This window comes from Pectinophora gossypiella, chromosome 5 (assembly GCF_024362695.1).
Source record: "Pectinophora gossypiella chromosome 5, ilPecGoss1.1, whole genome shotgun sequence".
Lineage (NCBI taxonomy): Eukaryota > Metazoa > Arthropoda > Insecta > Lepidoptera > Gelechiidae > Pectinophora > Pectinophora gossypiella.
Window position 1 is genome coordinate 10623766 of NC_065408.1, and position 16784 is coordinate 10640549.

The 16784-nt window shown below is 37.5% G+C and overlaps 2 protein-coding genes across 2 annotated transcripts in view; one reads left to right on the forward strand and one right to left on the reverse strand.

Moving 5' to 3' along the window:
• Positions 1–100: 100 nt before the first annotated feature.
• On the reverse strand, positions 101–7040 carry LOC126367161 (dihydrolipoyl dehydrogenase). The gene is made up of 12 exons (XM_050010572.1): positions 6891–7040; positions 5741–5863; positions 5383–5619; positions 4900–5040; positions 4414–4579; positions 3951–4108; positions 3380–3516; positions 2674–2761; positions 2180–2281; positions 1565–1702; positions 1017–1106; positions 101–525 (listed from the first exon to the last, which is right to left on the reverse strand). Exons 1-12 carry the CDS (start codon positions 6930–6932, stop codon positions 460–462), a joined length of 1488 nt encoding a protein of 495 aa, XP_049866529.1. The 5' UTR covers positions 6933–7040; the 3' UTR covers positions 101–459.
• A 264-nt stretch (positions 7041–7304) lies between these two features.
• Positions 7305–16784, forward strand: part of LOC126367190 (actin-associated protein FAM107A) — a 31251-nt gene continuing 21771 nt past the window's right edge. Inside the window, exon 1 of the mRNA XM_050010611.1 lies at positions 7305–7519. The gene's annotated coding sequence lies outside the window, so the exon portion shown is untranslated. The remainder of the gene's footprint in view (positions 7520–16784) is intronic.

The following is a 16784-nucleotide window of genomic DNA, read 5'->3' on the forward strand; positions in this document are numbered from 1 at the left end:
ATAATAATAATAAATCAATTATCACAAACTCAATTACTGTTTTTGATAATAAAGCCCTCCTGTGTAAATACTTTATAATACCAAAAATGAAACCACCCGATAAGTTTTATACATAACGAAATTGTATTATGTAAATCTATTTACAAAAGAAAATAAATATCCCAAGAACATTGAGTATACAACTTGCAGTAAATGCAAGAGCTGTTAGGTCTCCTTACGAACGGAATGAAATTGCGATAACAAAAAACATTGTTAAGAAATAAATTTGCTATAAAGAAACATGCGTATCACAAACTAGTAATAAATAATGTTCCACATTCTTTTCTGCTCAAATACACTGTTTTATGAACGAGTCAATGATAATTACAACACGACATTAATGAATTATCGAATAAAATTCGCTTCAGATTCATACAAGATTCCTTACGTCGGACCTGCGTTAAGCCTAGCCTAGATGTCTTAGAAGTTGATGGGTTTCCCACAGTACGCCGCCAGATTCGCTTCACGCAGGGCTTCCGCGCATGTCTGAAAAATAAATTATTAGTATTATGTACAAAACTCCACCGTCTATCACCCTTGAGGTCCTAGACAATAAATTTCCTAACGCTTACGCTGGGTAACCCATAATCCGTCTGATTTAAATGAACACCTTGCGTCAAGGACAATACGCATTGCCGAGGCATTTCGATTCGTGCGGGTTATACGTTCGTTAATGAGCGTTAGCGTATCTGTTAAAACGAATGTAAACAAAGCAAACTACAAAAAAACAATTGTAACTTATATTTTTTTTTAGCTAATATTGAAAACTACTGGGCTCTAAACCACTAAATTTGATGTTATAAGTGATAATTGATATCACGTGGTTTGCCGGATTTGGGTCCGGGTGACAAGCTTGCCCCCTATTAAACATAGCTAGCGAGGAGTAGGTGTATATACTATGCACCTTTGCCTACCCTTTCGGGGAAACAGGTGTGATACTATGTTATGTTTATGTTAAAAAAAATAGAAGAACATACGGGATGTGCATGGCACACTCGCGCGACATCCTCGGCCGCTGCGCCGTACTCTTGCGCCAACACAGCTTCGTTGATCAGCTCACCACCACCCTGATAAAACACATTCATACAGTTCAAATTGCTATCCAAATTAATTTTGTGCAAGAGTTTGTGTGTATAAATAGCCGACGGTCAAGTTCAAGGTTACTCTTTCCGGCAGCTTGCCTGTTCAAAAATTAATAAATAGTCCAATTTTTTTAATAGTAGTACTAATTCTGTAGTCTATTCTTTCGCTTACTATACGTGCAAGAAATGAAATAGGTATAGCTAGTTTAAGGACGATCCTGGAAGGCATATAAGCTTATACCTATTAAAAAATAGTATGATTAGAATGACAACAGGACAGAGTTATAATACATCGTCTGGTGCGAAAGAGACGAAAGATGTCTCTTTGAGAGATCTCTTTCGCGCTAACGGTATATAGCTTAGATACAAGAGATATGCCATCAAGTTACGTTTTACAGGGTATAAACTGTAAATACTACTTTACAACTTTATGATGTACTCACGGGTCCAATGATATGTGTGCCGAGAATAACGTCTGTCTTTTTGTCAGCTAGTACTTTGACGAAGCCTTCCGGCTCGCCGTTCGTTTTCGCTCTCGAGTTGGCCAGGAAGGGGAATTTGCCCACTTTGTATGCTATGCCCTGGAAAATAATTAATACCACATTAATAATGTCAGATGAGAGGGTTGACGATGCACACGAGAGAAGAAGAATATCAAAATGTGGGAATGGGTGTTGTACAATTGTGTGAACTCATCTACTTCACGTCGATGACACTTATTGCTATCGTGGCAAAAGGATTCGTCAAACTGATTAGGAGATTTTAGTAAATTACGAGGGCAATTTTTCAAGGTAAGTTCACATTAGATCATGAATTAGTGGGAGGCTAAAAAGGTCACAATGTTGCAACTCATCTAAAAAAGCAATATTGCTATACGTATTTGACATTTGTTGACATTGCGCACTTACTTTTATATGTCAAATAGCAATATTGCTTTTTTATATGAATTGTAACAATGTGACCTTTTTAGCCCTCTGTTCGATGCTTCACTATTGTCTTTTTTAACCTCTGCTTTCAGAAATATCTTACTCGATGGAGTTGTATTAGATAATACTAACCTCCTTCTTGAGGTCCTCTTCTGATTTGCCCACCCAGCCGACTTCAGGACTCGTGTAGATGACGGAGGGAATGGCGTCGTAGTTGAAGTGTACTGGTAAGCCCTGGTGATATTTTATTCAGTTACGTTCTTGTTACATAACAACATAACATAAGCACACGACTATATCCTAATTGGGGTAACCAGAGGTTCTTCCATCGCAAGATGAACTAAGTACCCAAACCTCACCGAGCTTTCTGTTAGGTGGTGGTGGTGGTGGCGGTTCTTGTTACATTATTCTGTATCTAATCTGTGCAGGAATCGACCAATCATCGCGAGGAAGAAAGTGACAGAATGTCTACTCTAACGATTCCTCGCACGATGTGATCGACCAATTCCACGTCTTCGTTGCTCTAAGCATTAGTGCGTGGGTTCATACCAACCTTCGATTTCAATTAAATGTACTTAATATAGAATGATGACAAAAATATAATAGTTCCACATCTGAAACGTTACCTTGATGCCTTCGACGCAAACAATGCCTTCGTCTTCAGCTTTATGCGCCAACATGGGCCCGTGAATAACATCACCAATAGCGTAAATTCTGTAATGGAAACATGGTTTTGTGTTTTATTATTTGTAATGTGTGTGTAATGGGACAGGCGTCCTAGTACGGCTTTGATATAGACTACTCTGGTCGCTATCCCACTCGCGTCAGAGAGCAGAGCGGAAGGCAAGAGGGAAACCACTGCCCTATTGTGCCCTAAAAAATAGCATGGAGAATGCTACACCGACAAGAGTGTGGCTCTTAAATTAGTGATGATGATTGTGATGTTAAATAAGTACGCAGTTGTTACATGACCCGTGTCAGAGGCCTTTGGCAGCTCAGTAACAAAATAACTGACGTCAGGGTTGGCGGGGGCGGTTCGTAATTTGAATCCACAGGAAAGAAGCAAAAGTCATATTTGTCTTTGATGATTATGCTTCTCTGCTGGACGGGGGCGAACAAAACCATATAACACGTTTAGCTGCTAATTTTCCCGTGCATGTCGTAATAACTGACAAGAGGGATTGCGACATTTTTAACGTGATAGACCACAGTAATGGGCTATAGAACGGTTTACTTTAGGACAGTACAGAGTGGCTGCAAGTTGTCTTCTTACCAATGGTTCACCCCATTACAGATTGCAGTGGTACGTTTATGTATGTACGTTTTGCTCACCCAGGAACAGTGGTCTGGAACTTGTTATTGACGGGCACTCGTCCGCGGTCGTCCAGCGCGATGCCGACCTTCTCGTGGCCAAGGTCCTTGGTGTACGGTCGACGACCGATAGAGATAAGTACTACGTCCGCTTCCAACTGCAAGTTGTCATGTTATCACTTTAAGTAGACGTATAAACATAAACAGACTGATATGAGCTACAGTGGACAGTAATAGTTGATACCTTTTTGAGTTGATGAACACAATGAAAGGGGTATGTGATTAAAGCTGTTAATTTTAAAAGGTATACATATAGATATCACGATGACATGTAACTCGTTTGTCGCGAAGTGCTTTTGGTACGCGATTTGCACGGATTATAAAGAAGTCCATAAATATAAAATTATAAAGAGAATGGTGATGAATTCTGCATACAATTTTATTTACTTGTTGGATGACGATTTTCCGTCCCTTTCCTTTTCGGTAGTTTAAAAAGGGTCAAATTTTATGACTAATTTATGACTATCACATGCTTGCTAAAATCGACACCAATATAGAGATACCATTAAAATAGAAAAAAGTGTAAACTTACAGTCTCCTTGGAGCCTCCCTTAGAAGCTTCGACTTCGACTTTTACGTTGGCGCCCTCTTTCTTGACACTAATCACCTTAGTGTTCAATTTAAACTGCATTCCCTCCTTAACCAGTATCTTTTGAAGTGTCTTCGCCACTTCCTGATCAATACCCACACCTGAAAAATATTATTTATTAGATAGTTATTATTATATCAACTGAAAATTGCTTTTTATGTTATTGTGACTTTTAATTCGTGGTTTCGACGTGAGTTTTCTTGTAGATTTGAAAACATTCAACACTCTCACACTAAGTGTTGCTAAACCTATATGATTTTTTACACGACTTTTGACGACTTATGGTTCGCCCCTGACAAGAATTAGGCGTACGCCTACTATATACATTAGTAGTGCCAAAGGCTTTGGATACAAGAAAAGTGTTCAGTAATTAGCATGACTCATATGACATGTATTTAGCACATACCTCCAATGGATCCTAGGAATTCGATGCAAGTGACGGTGGCCCCCAGCCTTGAGTAGACTGAGCCAAGTTCAAGACCGATGACTCCAGCACCGATCACCAACATTTTCTTCGGCACGGATTCCAAAGATAGAGCGCCCGTTGACGTAATGATTTGCTTCTCGTCAAACTAGGGGTAAAAATATATTTTATTAACAATATTTTTATGGTCTACTTTTTTATATTCTTGTTTAGTTTTAAAGTAAACAGTATGAAATGTATGTTTTTGATAAATTAGCAATACTGGTATTGGTTTGTAGAAAATATTTACTGTTAATAGAAAACCCAAATACTTATTTCAGGCAGATCTTGAAACATTCTGCTTAAACAAATACATTTTTTTGCTAAGGTAAAACTGCATTCTATTAATAATCTTAGGAATTGTATGTGACTGAAAAAGCTTAGTTGATGCCATACAATTCTTTAAAAAATATTCTTAATTTGACTAACCGTGACTCCAGGGAACGGGGTAACTTCTGATCCGGTCGCAATAAGAATGTTCTTGGTGTTGATGGTTTCCACACCCTTCTCACCCTTCACTTCCACCTTGTTTGGCGCTGCTATCGACCCCACGCCTTTTACTAGTTTCACCTGTTACCATAAACAACGTCTCAGTGGAAGAGAAAGAACAAATCTAAGTATATTTCTTTACTTTATGACCAACCATGGCCCAATGATCAAGAATTTTTGAAAACGAATGTTGCTAACCGTAAATACGTAAGCATTAGAGTAAATAGTGTTTAATGGAATATAAATAATTTATCTGGACATTTTATTATTTCAGAATACAACAATTGCATTGCATTAAATATACTAAATTAATGCTAAAAGCAATAATTATGCATGTAAACTTAATAATTTATTTCAACTATGAATCATATCTTCTGTATGTCTTTCTCTTCATTATGAGATGACATTGTAAAATATTATTACCTTATTTTTGTTGAAGAGCATGGCAATGCCTCCAGTCAACTGTTTTACAGCATTAACCTTATATTCCATCATTTTTTGGAAGTTAAAATTAACCGGGCCAGTTTCAATGCCTCGGTTCTTGAAATCGTGTTTTGCCATATGGTACAGATGGGAGTTGTGAAGCAGCGCTTTGGAGGGGATGCAGCCGACGTTCAGACATGTTCCACCGAGGGTTGGGTCCTTCTCTACTGAAATTGTCTGTCAAGGAAAAGAAACATTATTTTATGAAAAAATTTGAATCACATTTCACTGACACTTTAGCAACACTTCATTTTGTAAAATTCTATATTTTCTTATTAAGAGACAGATTCTGTTTTACCTTCAAACCTAGTTGAGCCGCCTTGATAGCAGCAACGTAACCCCCAGGGCCCGAGCCTATGACTACAAGGTCGGCATCATGTGTTGTCGCATAAGCACGGGACGTCAGCCGAAGACTGCTACTCTGGAAATTAAGATAACAGATTGTAAAGTCACAAGTATGTTTACTGTGTAAATTCTTGTGTAAAATTAGTTGTGTTAAACAACAGATTGCTTTACAAAACAGAAAATGTAGTTTGCCTGACGATTTGTCGCCCAATGCACAAATCAGAACCATTTATTGAATGAATCATAGATAAGCTTATTGAAGTTCAATTCAACATTTTTGAATCTATCATTTCGCAAGGTGTTATCACTGAGGAGAAGAATTTACAAGAATCTACAAAAGCTATAGAAAATAATGAAATATAGCTGCTAATAAAACATAACATAACATTGTTATAGGTAGATCTTATAAAACACAAATAATAAAACAAACAAAGGATTGGTATGACAATCTCTATTTAGATAACTTTTTATTGTTGATCATGATCATGCATGGAACGTAACAATTAGGTATATTAATTCTTCAATATTATTATACACCTACTTATTATTTCTGACACCAAAAGGTTATCATTTGAATGATGATGATTCAATTTCATCATTTTATTATGTTGCATTAGGTCTATAACATATCTGACTATAAACTACATACTTTTACTGTAGGAGAAGACTTCCTACATAGAATGTTAGGTTGTACATTTCGGTATCCAAAGTAGGATAGGTATCTTTAATGCTGCCAATAAATAATGCTAATAAAAATGATAATAATTGACTTATAATCAAATTAAACTGCTAATACATGCAGATTGCTGTATGTATTTCGTGAGTTTTATTGATAAGTTTTTGCACTGATTTGACAGCTGCTGGTCACATGCTTGAAGGTCAAATAGAAAATACTCATACAGCATATTTATAAATTAATTTTGGTGTGGAATAGTTGAAATGTTTGGTTATAAATTAAGTCAAAAGTGTTTTATTAATGGTGAAAGCGAGCCGAATTGTAATTTATTGACACAGTACAGTATAAGGCAGACATCTATTGCATAACAATTAGAACCGTATTTAGGGTCTAAACAGGGTAACCTAAAATAGAGGAATACACTTACCATTAGCGGCGTCGAGGCAAGTTTTACAAATTTGTAACTCATTCTTATTAGTTCTAAATATACCGATTGCTAGGAATAGTGGAATTATTACAAAATCAGAACCCTCGAGATCGGCGGCCGACCGAATGTCAGATTTGACATTGACATCAATGACTTTTTACTTTTTTATGACAGGGTTACTATACCAAAGACTAATTTAATGAAATAGTTTAATGAAAAAGTATTATTTGCATTAAAAAAGATTTTTGCCAAAAAATATATCGCTTGAAAGGATACTTTGCCCTTGGCTAAAGTAGCGAGCGAGGAGAAAGGAGATTTATTATAGTAGCATTGTCTAAAAAATATTTGTGTGCATTTTTTTTTTGAAATGGCAATATTAAAATGCGCGCGCTGCGAAAAGCGGAAGTTTTGTTTACACCAATCAAATGAAGCAGAGTAGCGCCGCGGACGGTACCGAATAGTGCTTGTCGAACACGCGACGTAAATCGATGTGAAATAAAATCAGCCAAAATATTTATTTACAAACATTTATCAATAAAAAATTGCTCTCACGTGTTTTTTATCAGCCGGCAAGGAAGGACCCACAGTAATCGAGTTACGCCGTTGGAAGATACTAATTCTGTTTAAAGGTAAGACGTATTTTATTTAGGTACCTATAGGTAGGTATTCCTTATTTATTTCATAACATTCGTTAATTTGTTATATTTTATTGTGTACGATTATACCTATCTTTGAAATTTGCATAAATATGCTTTAATCAAATTTGTTTCATATGACAATAGGTAGGTACTGTTTTTATTTCATTCTAGTCGCAAAAAATTAAATACCTATAGAAAAGTTTGGAGCACATTAAATACTACTTTTCGATATTTAATTCAAAAAGATAATATTTTTACAATAATGTTAAAATTACGTAGATAGGTACCTATACCTAATACGAGTACTTATGTAAATAAAAATCTTCGGGAAAAGTAGGTTGTACACTGTCTTTGGAGCTGTCCAAAAATCACTGTATAGGTACATAGTTAACTAGATGTGTCGGGGTCAGTAGGGAGTGGAATACCGCGGTCTCTGCCTACCCCCACAGGTAATAGGCGTGATCTTACGTATGTAAGTAGATAATGTTCTCCGCAAGTCAACTAGGTAGGTTCTTTACTGGCCTATGCAACTCTCAGGACTACCATAACGTGAGTATAGGCAGCTAAGTTTACTGGCAAATTATTTGCGATTAAGTAACCTGCTTACCTATACTTATCTACCTATAGGTAAGTAGGTACGTATATCTTATTGATTGTATAATACTTATTGATTTGAGAAATTTTATGTCATTGTTTGTTAGTAGGTTGTCCTACCTATAATAATAAGGTTTTTTTTTTTTTTTTGACGTGACTTATTGTAGATTTGCCGCAGATGGCATTAACTACTTGGCCGGACAAATGGGGAGCGCTGAAGACTCTCACCCGGTACAACGTTTAAGACAACAGGCCTGAGGGTGCCCAGTTGGGCGCGAACCTCGGCTCAGGGCGTCGTCTGAGAGGAAAAATATTTGAAAGAATTAATCGACTCTAGTGGGTCGATAGCGATAAGCGCTGAATGAGGGAATATTAATAAGGTCCTTAATTACTTACCTAGGTAGTGTTAGTCAAGTGTTTCTCAAAAAAAAACGTACAAGTATTGAATAAATAAAATATACGCATTCGTCAACGGTCAATGATTTTATAATTATCTACATGGGAAACCCAAAACACACTAAGCAACTTTTTTATCGTATGACAGGCTGAAGTAATGATGAATTGTCTGTTAATTACCTACCCACTCGACGCAAAAAACGCGCATTCAAATATTCTCTATTATTTCGTATTTGCAAGTAGGTAGGTAGGTACCTACCTATTATCTTTAAGATTAAGAAATGTACCTATACGGCAGTAACTATCATCACATTGTATAGATCACACGCTATGCTTGTTAGTTATAAATTGAATTGCGTGTTTTAGAATCATAATTCGTTTAGCAAACTAAGCTGTCTACCTCGGAATAGAAATCCTTGAAATTACCAACGGAGAGCTTTCTACCGTTGTAGGGAATATATAATTCCTTTGAGGGTTTATTGCTTACCTACACTATATCTATGTACTAACACGTAAATATACACTTTGTTACCTGTAACATGGTATTTATCTTGTCGAACACTTCTGCATTGCATGTGTAAACTAATATTATACTTCCACGATACTCCAGTAACAACATTCTTTACTCACGTTGCTCATGTTTAATACCATACATTTTACCTCTACCCAGCGTAGCAGTACATAACTGATGGGTACATACATTTATGAATACATAAAACTATAGGTACGCGTACTTTACTTATACCTGTACTGATAACGCAATTTATTAAGAATGCCTCGAGAAATATTCAAACAAGTTCGAATGATTACGAAAACAAAACAAAAAGCATGTATGAACCACTCTGATGAATGTGAACATGAATGTGTCATGACAAACGTGACACTTATTGTGGAAACCGCCATTGTTTTCCAGAATGAAATCGGAGCAGGAGGAATGTCGGGCAAATGCCCGAATTCCAAAACACATTTGTTTACTGTCGGTTTCTTAACGACATCCTTGCTGTTTTTCTTTCTTTCGTAAACCAAACATGTTACCAAACATAATCTGGTATTATTATTCATTTGAATCCAATCCTGGCTTGCTTGATTGTGGTTTTGTAATTTGACGCTAAGCCTGTTCAAAGGTCGGAGGATCATGCTCGACTCTGTTCAAAAGCCGTCCAATATGGTTATAAGCGGGTTAAGTAAGACGTTGGCGGTATCAGTAGTTCAGTTTACCTGCGTAGTAGGGCAGGTAATCCTGTTAGATGGCCGTGACACGTTGCCCGGCTTCTGGGCGAGTTAGCTCGTGTAGAGCGTCAGTAGCCTCGCATCCGTGCCCGCGATGATGTGCGACGCGAGACCTCGCAAGACAGCACCCGCCATACAGGAGAAGCTCGACATTTATGAAAACGGTATACCATTTCACCAAGCATGAACACCGTAACATCAATCGATTACCAATTAGAGTTTACGGTTCATGACTGAGAATCGTAACATTACGTAGTAACTCTACTTTTTGTTGGGAGTGGGCATTTTATAATGTCCCCACGCGTAGTACCTCATGTTTCACCACGGCTTGTTGTCATTTGGCACACGTAGTAATAGCACAGGTTAGACAAAAGCACTTGTACCTGTTCACCGCTTTCACGCCTCATGATTGCGATATCCGATCGCAGTGACATACTGCGAGATTGTGGGCTGGTCACCCGATATCCCTTTGTTAGGGTATTTTTTTCGTTTGTCTGCAGTTTGCATAGCAATTGCGCAATAGTAGTCTGAGATAATACGCAATATAGTTCTATTATGTTTATTTTATTACTTTTGAGTTAATCTCTAATAAGTAGGTAGTTTATAATATAATACCTACATCAAGTGCCATACTCGTACTATCTGTTTGGAATGTCAATTTATGAAACAAGTGTGTGATTATGAAGTCTTCCGTTGTTTTTTGTCTTCCAAAAAGGGTTATTTGTTTCGTCGGACCTTTGACGAAGGTTAATTATTCAAAATATTTTTCATTCCACGTGCGCTCGGTCAGTGTCTTGTTGTTGTTTGTACACAATGACGCGTTGTTCTCAGGTCGGTGTTTGAATATGAACTAGGAGATTAGCCCCGCTTTGTGCTATACAGGCAGGCCATCACACTAAGTTCTTTATCTCGACAGCGTTTATCATTCAAAGAACACGCGCTCCGTCGCAATAGTTACAGCCGCATACATTTTCTTAAAACCGTGTGCCACTCCACTTTGTGACATTGAGAGAAGCATTGCATAACGGCGAAGCATTGCAAAAACTAAAAGAAAAAAGGCCGATGTGTTGCACCGCATAATTTGTCTGCACGTCTACAATGCAATGAGACCGTCATTAGCACATGCACATTTGTGTAATAAGACTCGTTAATACACCTTACATTTTGTTGTAAACATGGAATATAGTTAACGTGCGCCTATGCGGACACTACAGTTATCTTTTGTGCATCGCATGACAATATGTGAGTGCATTTGGTATGCAGCGCGGGACATTTGGCACGGGAGTCGGACAAAGGGGATCGGGAGCGAGGATAAGCTGCCCGCGCCATGGGTGGCGAGCTCCTGACAAACAAACTTGCCATAACATCATTATACGACTATCTTTTAGTATGCGCGATGAGTTTCCTGATAGATCATAGTGTGAAGATGGCTAGGGAATGTGGATCAAAGTTAAAAAGCACCCATGTCTTAGATAATGGAAGATATAAAATATAGAGCTGACGTAAAATTACGTGATCATTAACTTTTAAGGCATAATAGCTCAGGATAGTATGTATAATGAGTATCGATGATTCATATTTCAAAGTCCACAGTTCGTGTTAAATCTTTCACATAAACTAGCCAGAGGTGATAACAAAACGCCAGCTGGTAAAGCATGATTTATTAGTAACGTTCAACAGTTTACCTTACACTCCCATGTTATTGGAGAGTAAGGAAGTTCCCTACAGAAATAGTTCGCCATGCAATTGTTCGATTTGTGGAGGTTTATTTCCACACGTGGCCGCGTTGAAAATGGTATTGTTGAATGTACATAAAGATATCCGATTACCTAAATAGTTCGTGTACCGTATGCATACAAGGATGCTATTTTTGCGTGCCGTAACTGTAAACCGACTTTCCCAAATGTCCTTTGATTTATGGCTTCGATGAAAATGTGATAATGGTGGTCAGTTTCTATTTTAGTATTTAATTTATGCATGACTGTCACTCGGTTCCATGTATGAAAGAGCATGCGTACTGCGTAGATCTATGAATATCCCTATGAATATTTATAAACTGTCTTTTAGACAAAGGGATGAAAATATCGATCATTTTTTGCACTAACCTACACAATATTATTGAGTATAATTAATAGTAAATACTTGTAACAAATATCTACCACAGGAATTATAAGTAATATTTTACTGTAGAGTTCATTATTATTTCTGCTGAGTTGTCGTGTAAGCAAAAGTTAAACAAACGTTTTATCTCAGTAATGACATGAGTATAGAGTATAACATAAAGAAAGTTAGGACCGAGGAGACAATGTGTACAAATAGCATCTTCTTAAGAAAGTGGCGGAATTGTCGTCTCGCCTTGCGACACGGCCATTACGCATTTGTCGTAATTCCTTACGAGAGCGAAGCAAACCTGCTACCCGACATAAACACATTTCAACTTGCCATTTCTTATGATTTACTGCGGGGCAGCTAATGTCGATATTATTCTTAGTTTCTTACTTGTGTCACGTAAGTATAGCCAACTGGAGCGTGTGTTTATTACTATATATTCCTACACATCTTAGAAAAAAATAACGTTTAGCCTAAGTAGGCTGGGGACTGGCTGGAAAATGTAAAGAGGAAGGGGAGGACTCTGTCCAATTGTGGAACTTTTTAGGCTAGACTAGATCAGACTAGGTAATCCTTTAAATAGGTATGTTTTACACCTGCTGGTTATGTGTGAAATTTTTGATACCAATATGGATCTGAATACAGTGATCTGTATTTTAAAATACAATTAATATAGTACTAACATAAATGAAGCGTGTGTTGCATTAAATTCACTTTCCAGTTAAAAAAAAACCTATTGTCAGTGCTGCGAGTAACATGCACGTCTCATTTGCTTGCTCTTTTGTCCACTAACTAATATGGTATTGGCATTCTGCCCCCGTGTTACTCGTGGCTCAAACGTAAACAGTAGTGCGCTGCGGTCGATGCGTCGAAAGCGAAAGTGCAATTGAGTGCGGCGCCAGCGCTTTGATCCGTATGCTTCTGTCTCCTGGACGCTTTGTCCGGGAATAATACCTGCAGTCAGTATTGTGAGCCCGAGGAATTCTACAACTAGTTTATAGCCGCTCAAGCAATTATTAGATCAAATATATTAATTTAACACTCGATACTTAACAGCGAATTTTAGCACTTCCTGCTTTCAAGATAGTCGTCCACGCACGTGTAAAATCACAGTTTAAAAAAGACTATTATATTTGCCACGAATAAAACCGAGTAAGTATCTTTTTTATAAGAGGCACTCAAAAATTAAGGGTGTGACGACGGTAGGCCACGAAAAAGTCCTTGAGCACGGCCCGTGATAGGTAGGTACTTAAGTACCCGAAATCTCGAGTGTCTTAAGTGAAATAATATCGCACATACAATTGTTAAAGTTTGTAAGACCATAGAATTAGGCCTACATTTTGGTAGTATTGCAATGGAGTTATGTGTAGCGAGCTTGGGCGGGCGGCAGCAAGTAGGGCGCGACGGGAAAGCTCCGTCTGCCGCGAGGGGTCAACGCCCTCGGAGCCCTGCCCCTGAACGCACCCTAAGGGATGTCCCTACTGAAGTTATCGATATCGTTTGCGAAAACTACTTGCTCTTTTGCCGAAATCTGGGTCGCGATCGGCAAGGTTCACCCCTAACCTGTTATTTGCTAACTTGATGGATTGCTTCTAAAATAAGATACGATTGTCATGATTATCGGCATAAAAATAGTAGGTGGGTACTTAATGCATGCAAGGTAACTGGTTTTATTTTCATTATTCTACAGGTACAAGTTAATGAGTAAAATTAATCTTAAAGTGGGTTGGGTAAATAGTTTTCCATTTTGTTAAGGTACAGCGGTAAATAGTAATTATGTGCTACTTAACACAATGTAATCCTTTATTCACGGACGTTTTATGATTGACAAGGACGTTTAATTCTTCATTGTATACATTCCCATCTATTTAATTTTCCATTAATTAATTGAACGATAAAATTAAAGCAATCTGTCTCGGTAATTGCATATTGCTAATCACTCCATCGAAAACAAATAATTGGTTATTAAATCGATAATAAAAAAAACCAATCATATCTCTATTAAGTCATAATTAGATATATCAACCTCTCTCCTCTTCTTTATAACGTCTTCTTCTACTCCATTTTTCTTACATCTTCTTCTTTATAAAGTAGGTATAGTACTGTCATGGTTTCCTCTTTCATAGTAATGTGTATATATTATATATATATATAATACGTATTTATATACTATTATATTATAATCATTATTTATCGTCTTCTATGTATAGTTTTTAGTATAGGTTATCTAGGTATAGGTACTTATATTTCTTAACTTTTAAGTTTGCTCAGTCTATCCCGCTACGTTTTTATTAAATTCATTTTCTATATCTAAAGGTTGCCTGGAAGAGATTGCTACCTTAGCAATAGCCGCCTGTTGTACTACCTAATTGTTTATAACTGTGTATTTTAAATGTTTGTTTTAAGTGAAATAAAATACTATTTGTATCAATACTGACTGCAAGTTATCGAACTTGTATCTCTGGCAACCCCAATGAGCATTCCGGGCGTCAGCTTATGAATAATGTATGAAAAAATAACGAACTAACTATACTTTACACAATCGCAAAAACATAGCTCGTAAAAAGAACAAAATGTAGGACAAACGATACTCTCAGCGTTGATAAGGCCACCATTGAGCGCCTGAATGTTTTATGATTTCGGTGTAACAATCGCATGCATATAAAATGTTCATTCAAAAGATCCAATGACTTATAAGCATAAGTGCGCAGTTGCATTTGACTCTGTACCTACTCGTTTATTTTTTACGTAACAATCTTATACTTCGCACCTGTAGGTATAGATTAACTCTACCAGAGGTTGCATGATGAATTCATATTTAAAATCAAACTCCAAATTACCTTATTTACTCATTAGGGGTTCAAGTCGCCCATGTCCGTAGGTTTATTCTCGAGACTCTCCTTGTGACCCTTCGGTGGTGCTAATCGAATGACACATTTACCGATGGTTGCCGCCAAGCGAAGACACTCATGTTCCGGCATGATGTCTGGAAAAGCTGCTGGGAGAGGTCCGGGGAGTTGGACTATAAAAATCAGTCAGATATATTTTTTTTATATATATTTTTATCTATGTTATGTTTGGTGTCTGTTTTACCGATTACTCGATTACTCTAGCCATAGAGGCGGCTAATCATCTCGCGACACCAAATACTTCAGAACCCCGATACCTTATCATTATCTTATCATTATCGGCCCACTAGGGTAGATTAATTTTTTCAAATATTCTTCCTCTCAGACGACGCCCTGAGCCGAGGTTCGCGCCCAACTCGGCACTCTCAGGTCTGTTGTCGTAAAATTTTATACCGCGTGAGAACCCTCAGCGCTCCCCATTTGTCCGGCCACGTCAAAAAAGTGTCTGTTTTACCATAACGATATTCTAGAACATTACCACCCTAGTTCGTCACGCAACGGGAACTGGCGAAACACGGCGCCGGTGCTGGAGTACAACTGAATGAATACACTTCCTAACAAAACATGCTCAGTGTCGCCTTCATTTCGGAAATTATTATTTTGCTGTATTTTACTCAGTTTCATATCCGTATAGTTTTTGTTTGCCGTCCATTATATCCTCTAATGATAATGTCAACAATTAAGGTTGGGGTTTTTACTAATTGGTTTTAGGTGTGGGCCTCTATTTCTTTGTCATAATATTCGATATGTCGATAGATGACAGGATTATTCACATCCCTCATTAATATCTATGAATTTTTTAAATGAAATTAATACATATGAACACTTATTAATTTAATGGAAATGGATGAAATTCTCATTCCGGAATAAGTAAGTGAATCATATGGAATTATGGTAGATTGAATTGAATTGATATCATACGTTTGCTTAAGCGCGATATAAGACCAATATTTGTACCGATAGTGCCTTATCACAAGTGAGTAAAAAGTGTTACTGGGTACATAGTTTAACTTTTACTAAGAGTCAAGCCGCATTTGTTTAGTGTTTGGTTTTCAAATTCCACTCGGCAATATAATGAGTTAGATGCATTAATATCTTGCAATATCCAAGATATTAAGAAACTAATTTAACAATCTCGTGTTTCTATCATGCGTTGGCATTTCCATTAATAGGTACTACCTAGCCTAGTTTAGCGTCTAAGGCATTTAGGTCGTACTTGTATTAAGTATTTATGGGTATGGTCACACCATATCAGTATGAGCCCTACCGCCGGTACTCGCTGGCCTCGATCGCAGCCCACTGGATTGACAGGCAACCAGTTCGACTAGTCCCGCTGTGCCATTTGAATACCAAAACGCTGAATTCCATGATTAGCATAAGGGTACTTACTTGCTGCTCAGTGCCCAGGTAATATTCCTACCCAAGGACCATTCATAACAACACAAGGGGCTGACGGATTAACGCGCACCTGTCCTCTTGAGCAAAAAATAAGAACGTAGGCAACATGGCAAAGTACCTACGCACTGTGCAGTACTTATATTCATAAACTGGAGTAAGTAGTTTAATATGGTTCTTATATATGAGTGCAGTAAGTGAAGTGTGACAGAAGAGGTAGCTAACAAGACATCCAGTTTTTGCCATTGTGCTTTGCATGCATTTACCGATAAATGGGTTTATTCAAATTCAAATCTTGATAAATTTAATATATGCAAATCACTTTGATGTCCGAAGGGGACGTTTTTTAATCTTTTTTAATCCTGTGCACTGTCCACTAGTCTAGTTTTTGATCCTTCTGATAGAGGACATTGCGTATCATATCGTTGTCAGTCAGTAATTGCAATTAGCGTCCTTGCAATCAAACACAGGGAGGTCCCCTAAATCCTCGTCAACCCTTCTAGTCACACCCCAGTAACTTTGAACCGGACGATAATCTGTTCTGACACGCTATAATTGGAACTACGAAAAGACCACACTTGTATCTGCATATTAAAAGCGTGAGTCATACACTTTTAAATCAA

Excerpts from the sequence above, each read along its gene's own strand:
- LOC126367161 (XM_050010572.1), bottom strand. The coding sequence starts at position 6,932 with ATGAGTTACAAATTTGTAAAACTTGCCTCGACGCCGCTAATG. Across the intron at positions 5,041-5,382 it reads TGCTCTTCAACAAAAATAAG|GTGAAACTAGTAAAAGGCGT; the intron begins GTAATAATATTT and ends TTATGGTAACAG. Across the intron at positions 2,762-3,379 it reads TTCCAGACCACTGTTCCTGG|AATTTACGCTATTGGTGATG; the intron begins GTGAGCAAAACG and ends TTTCCATTACAG.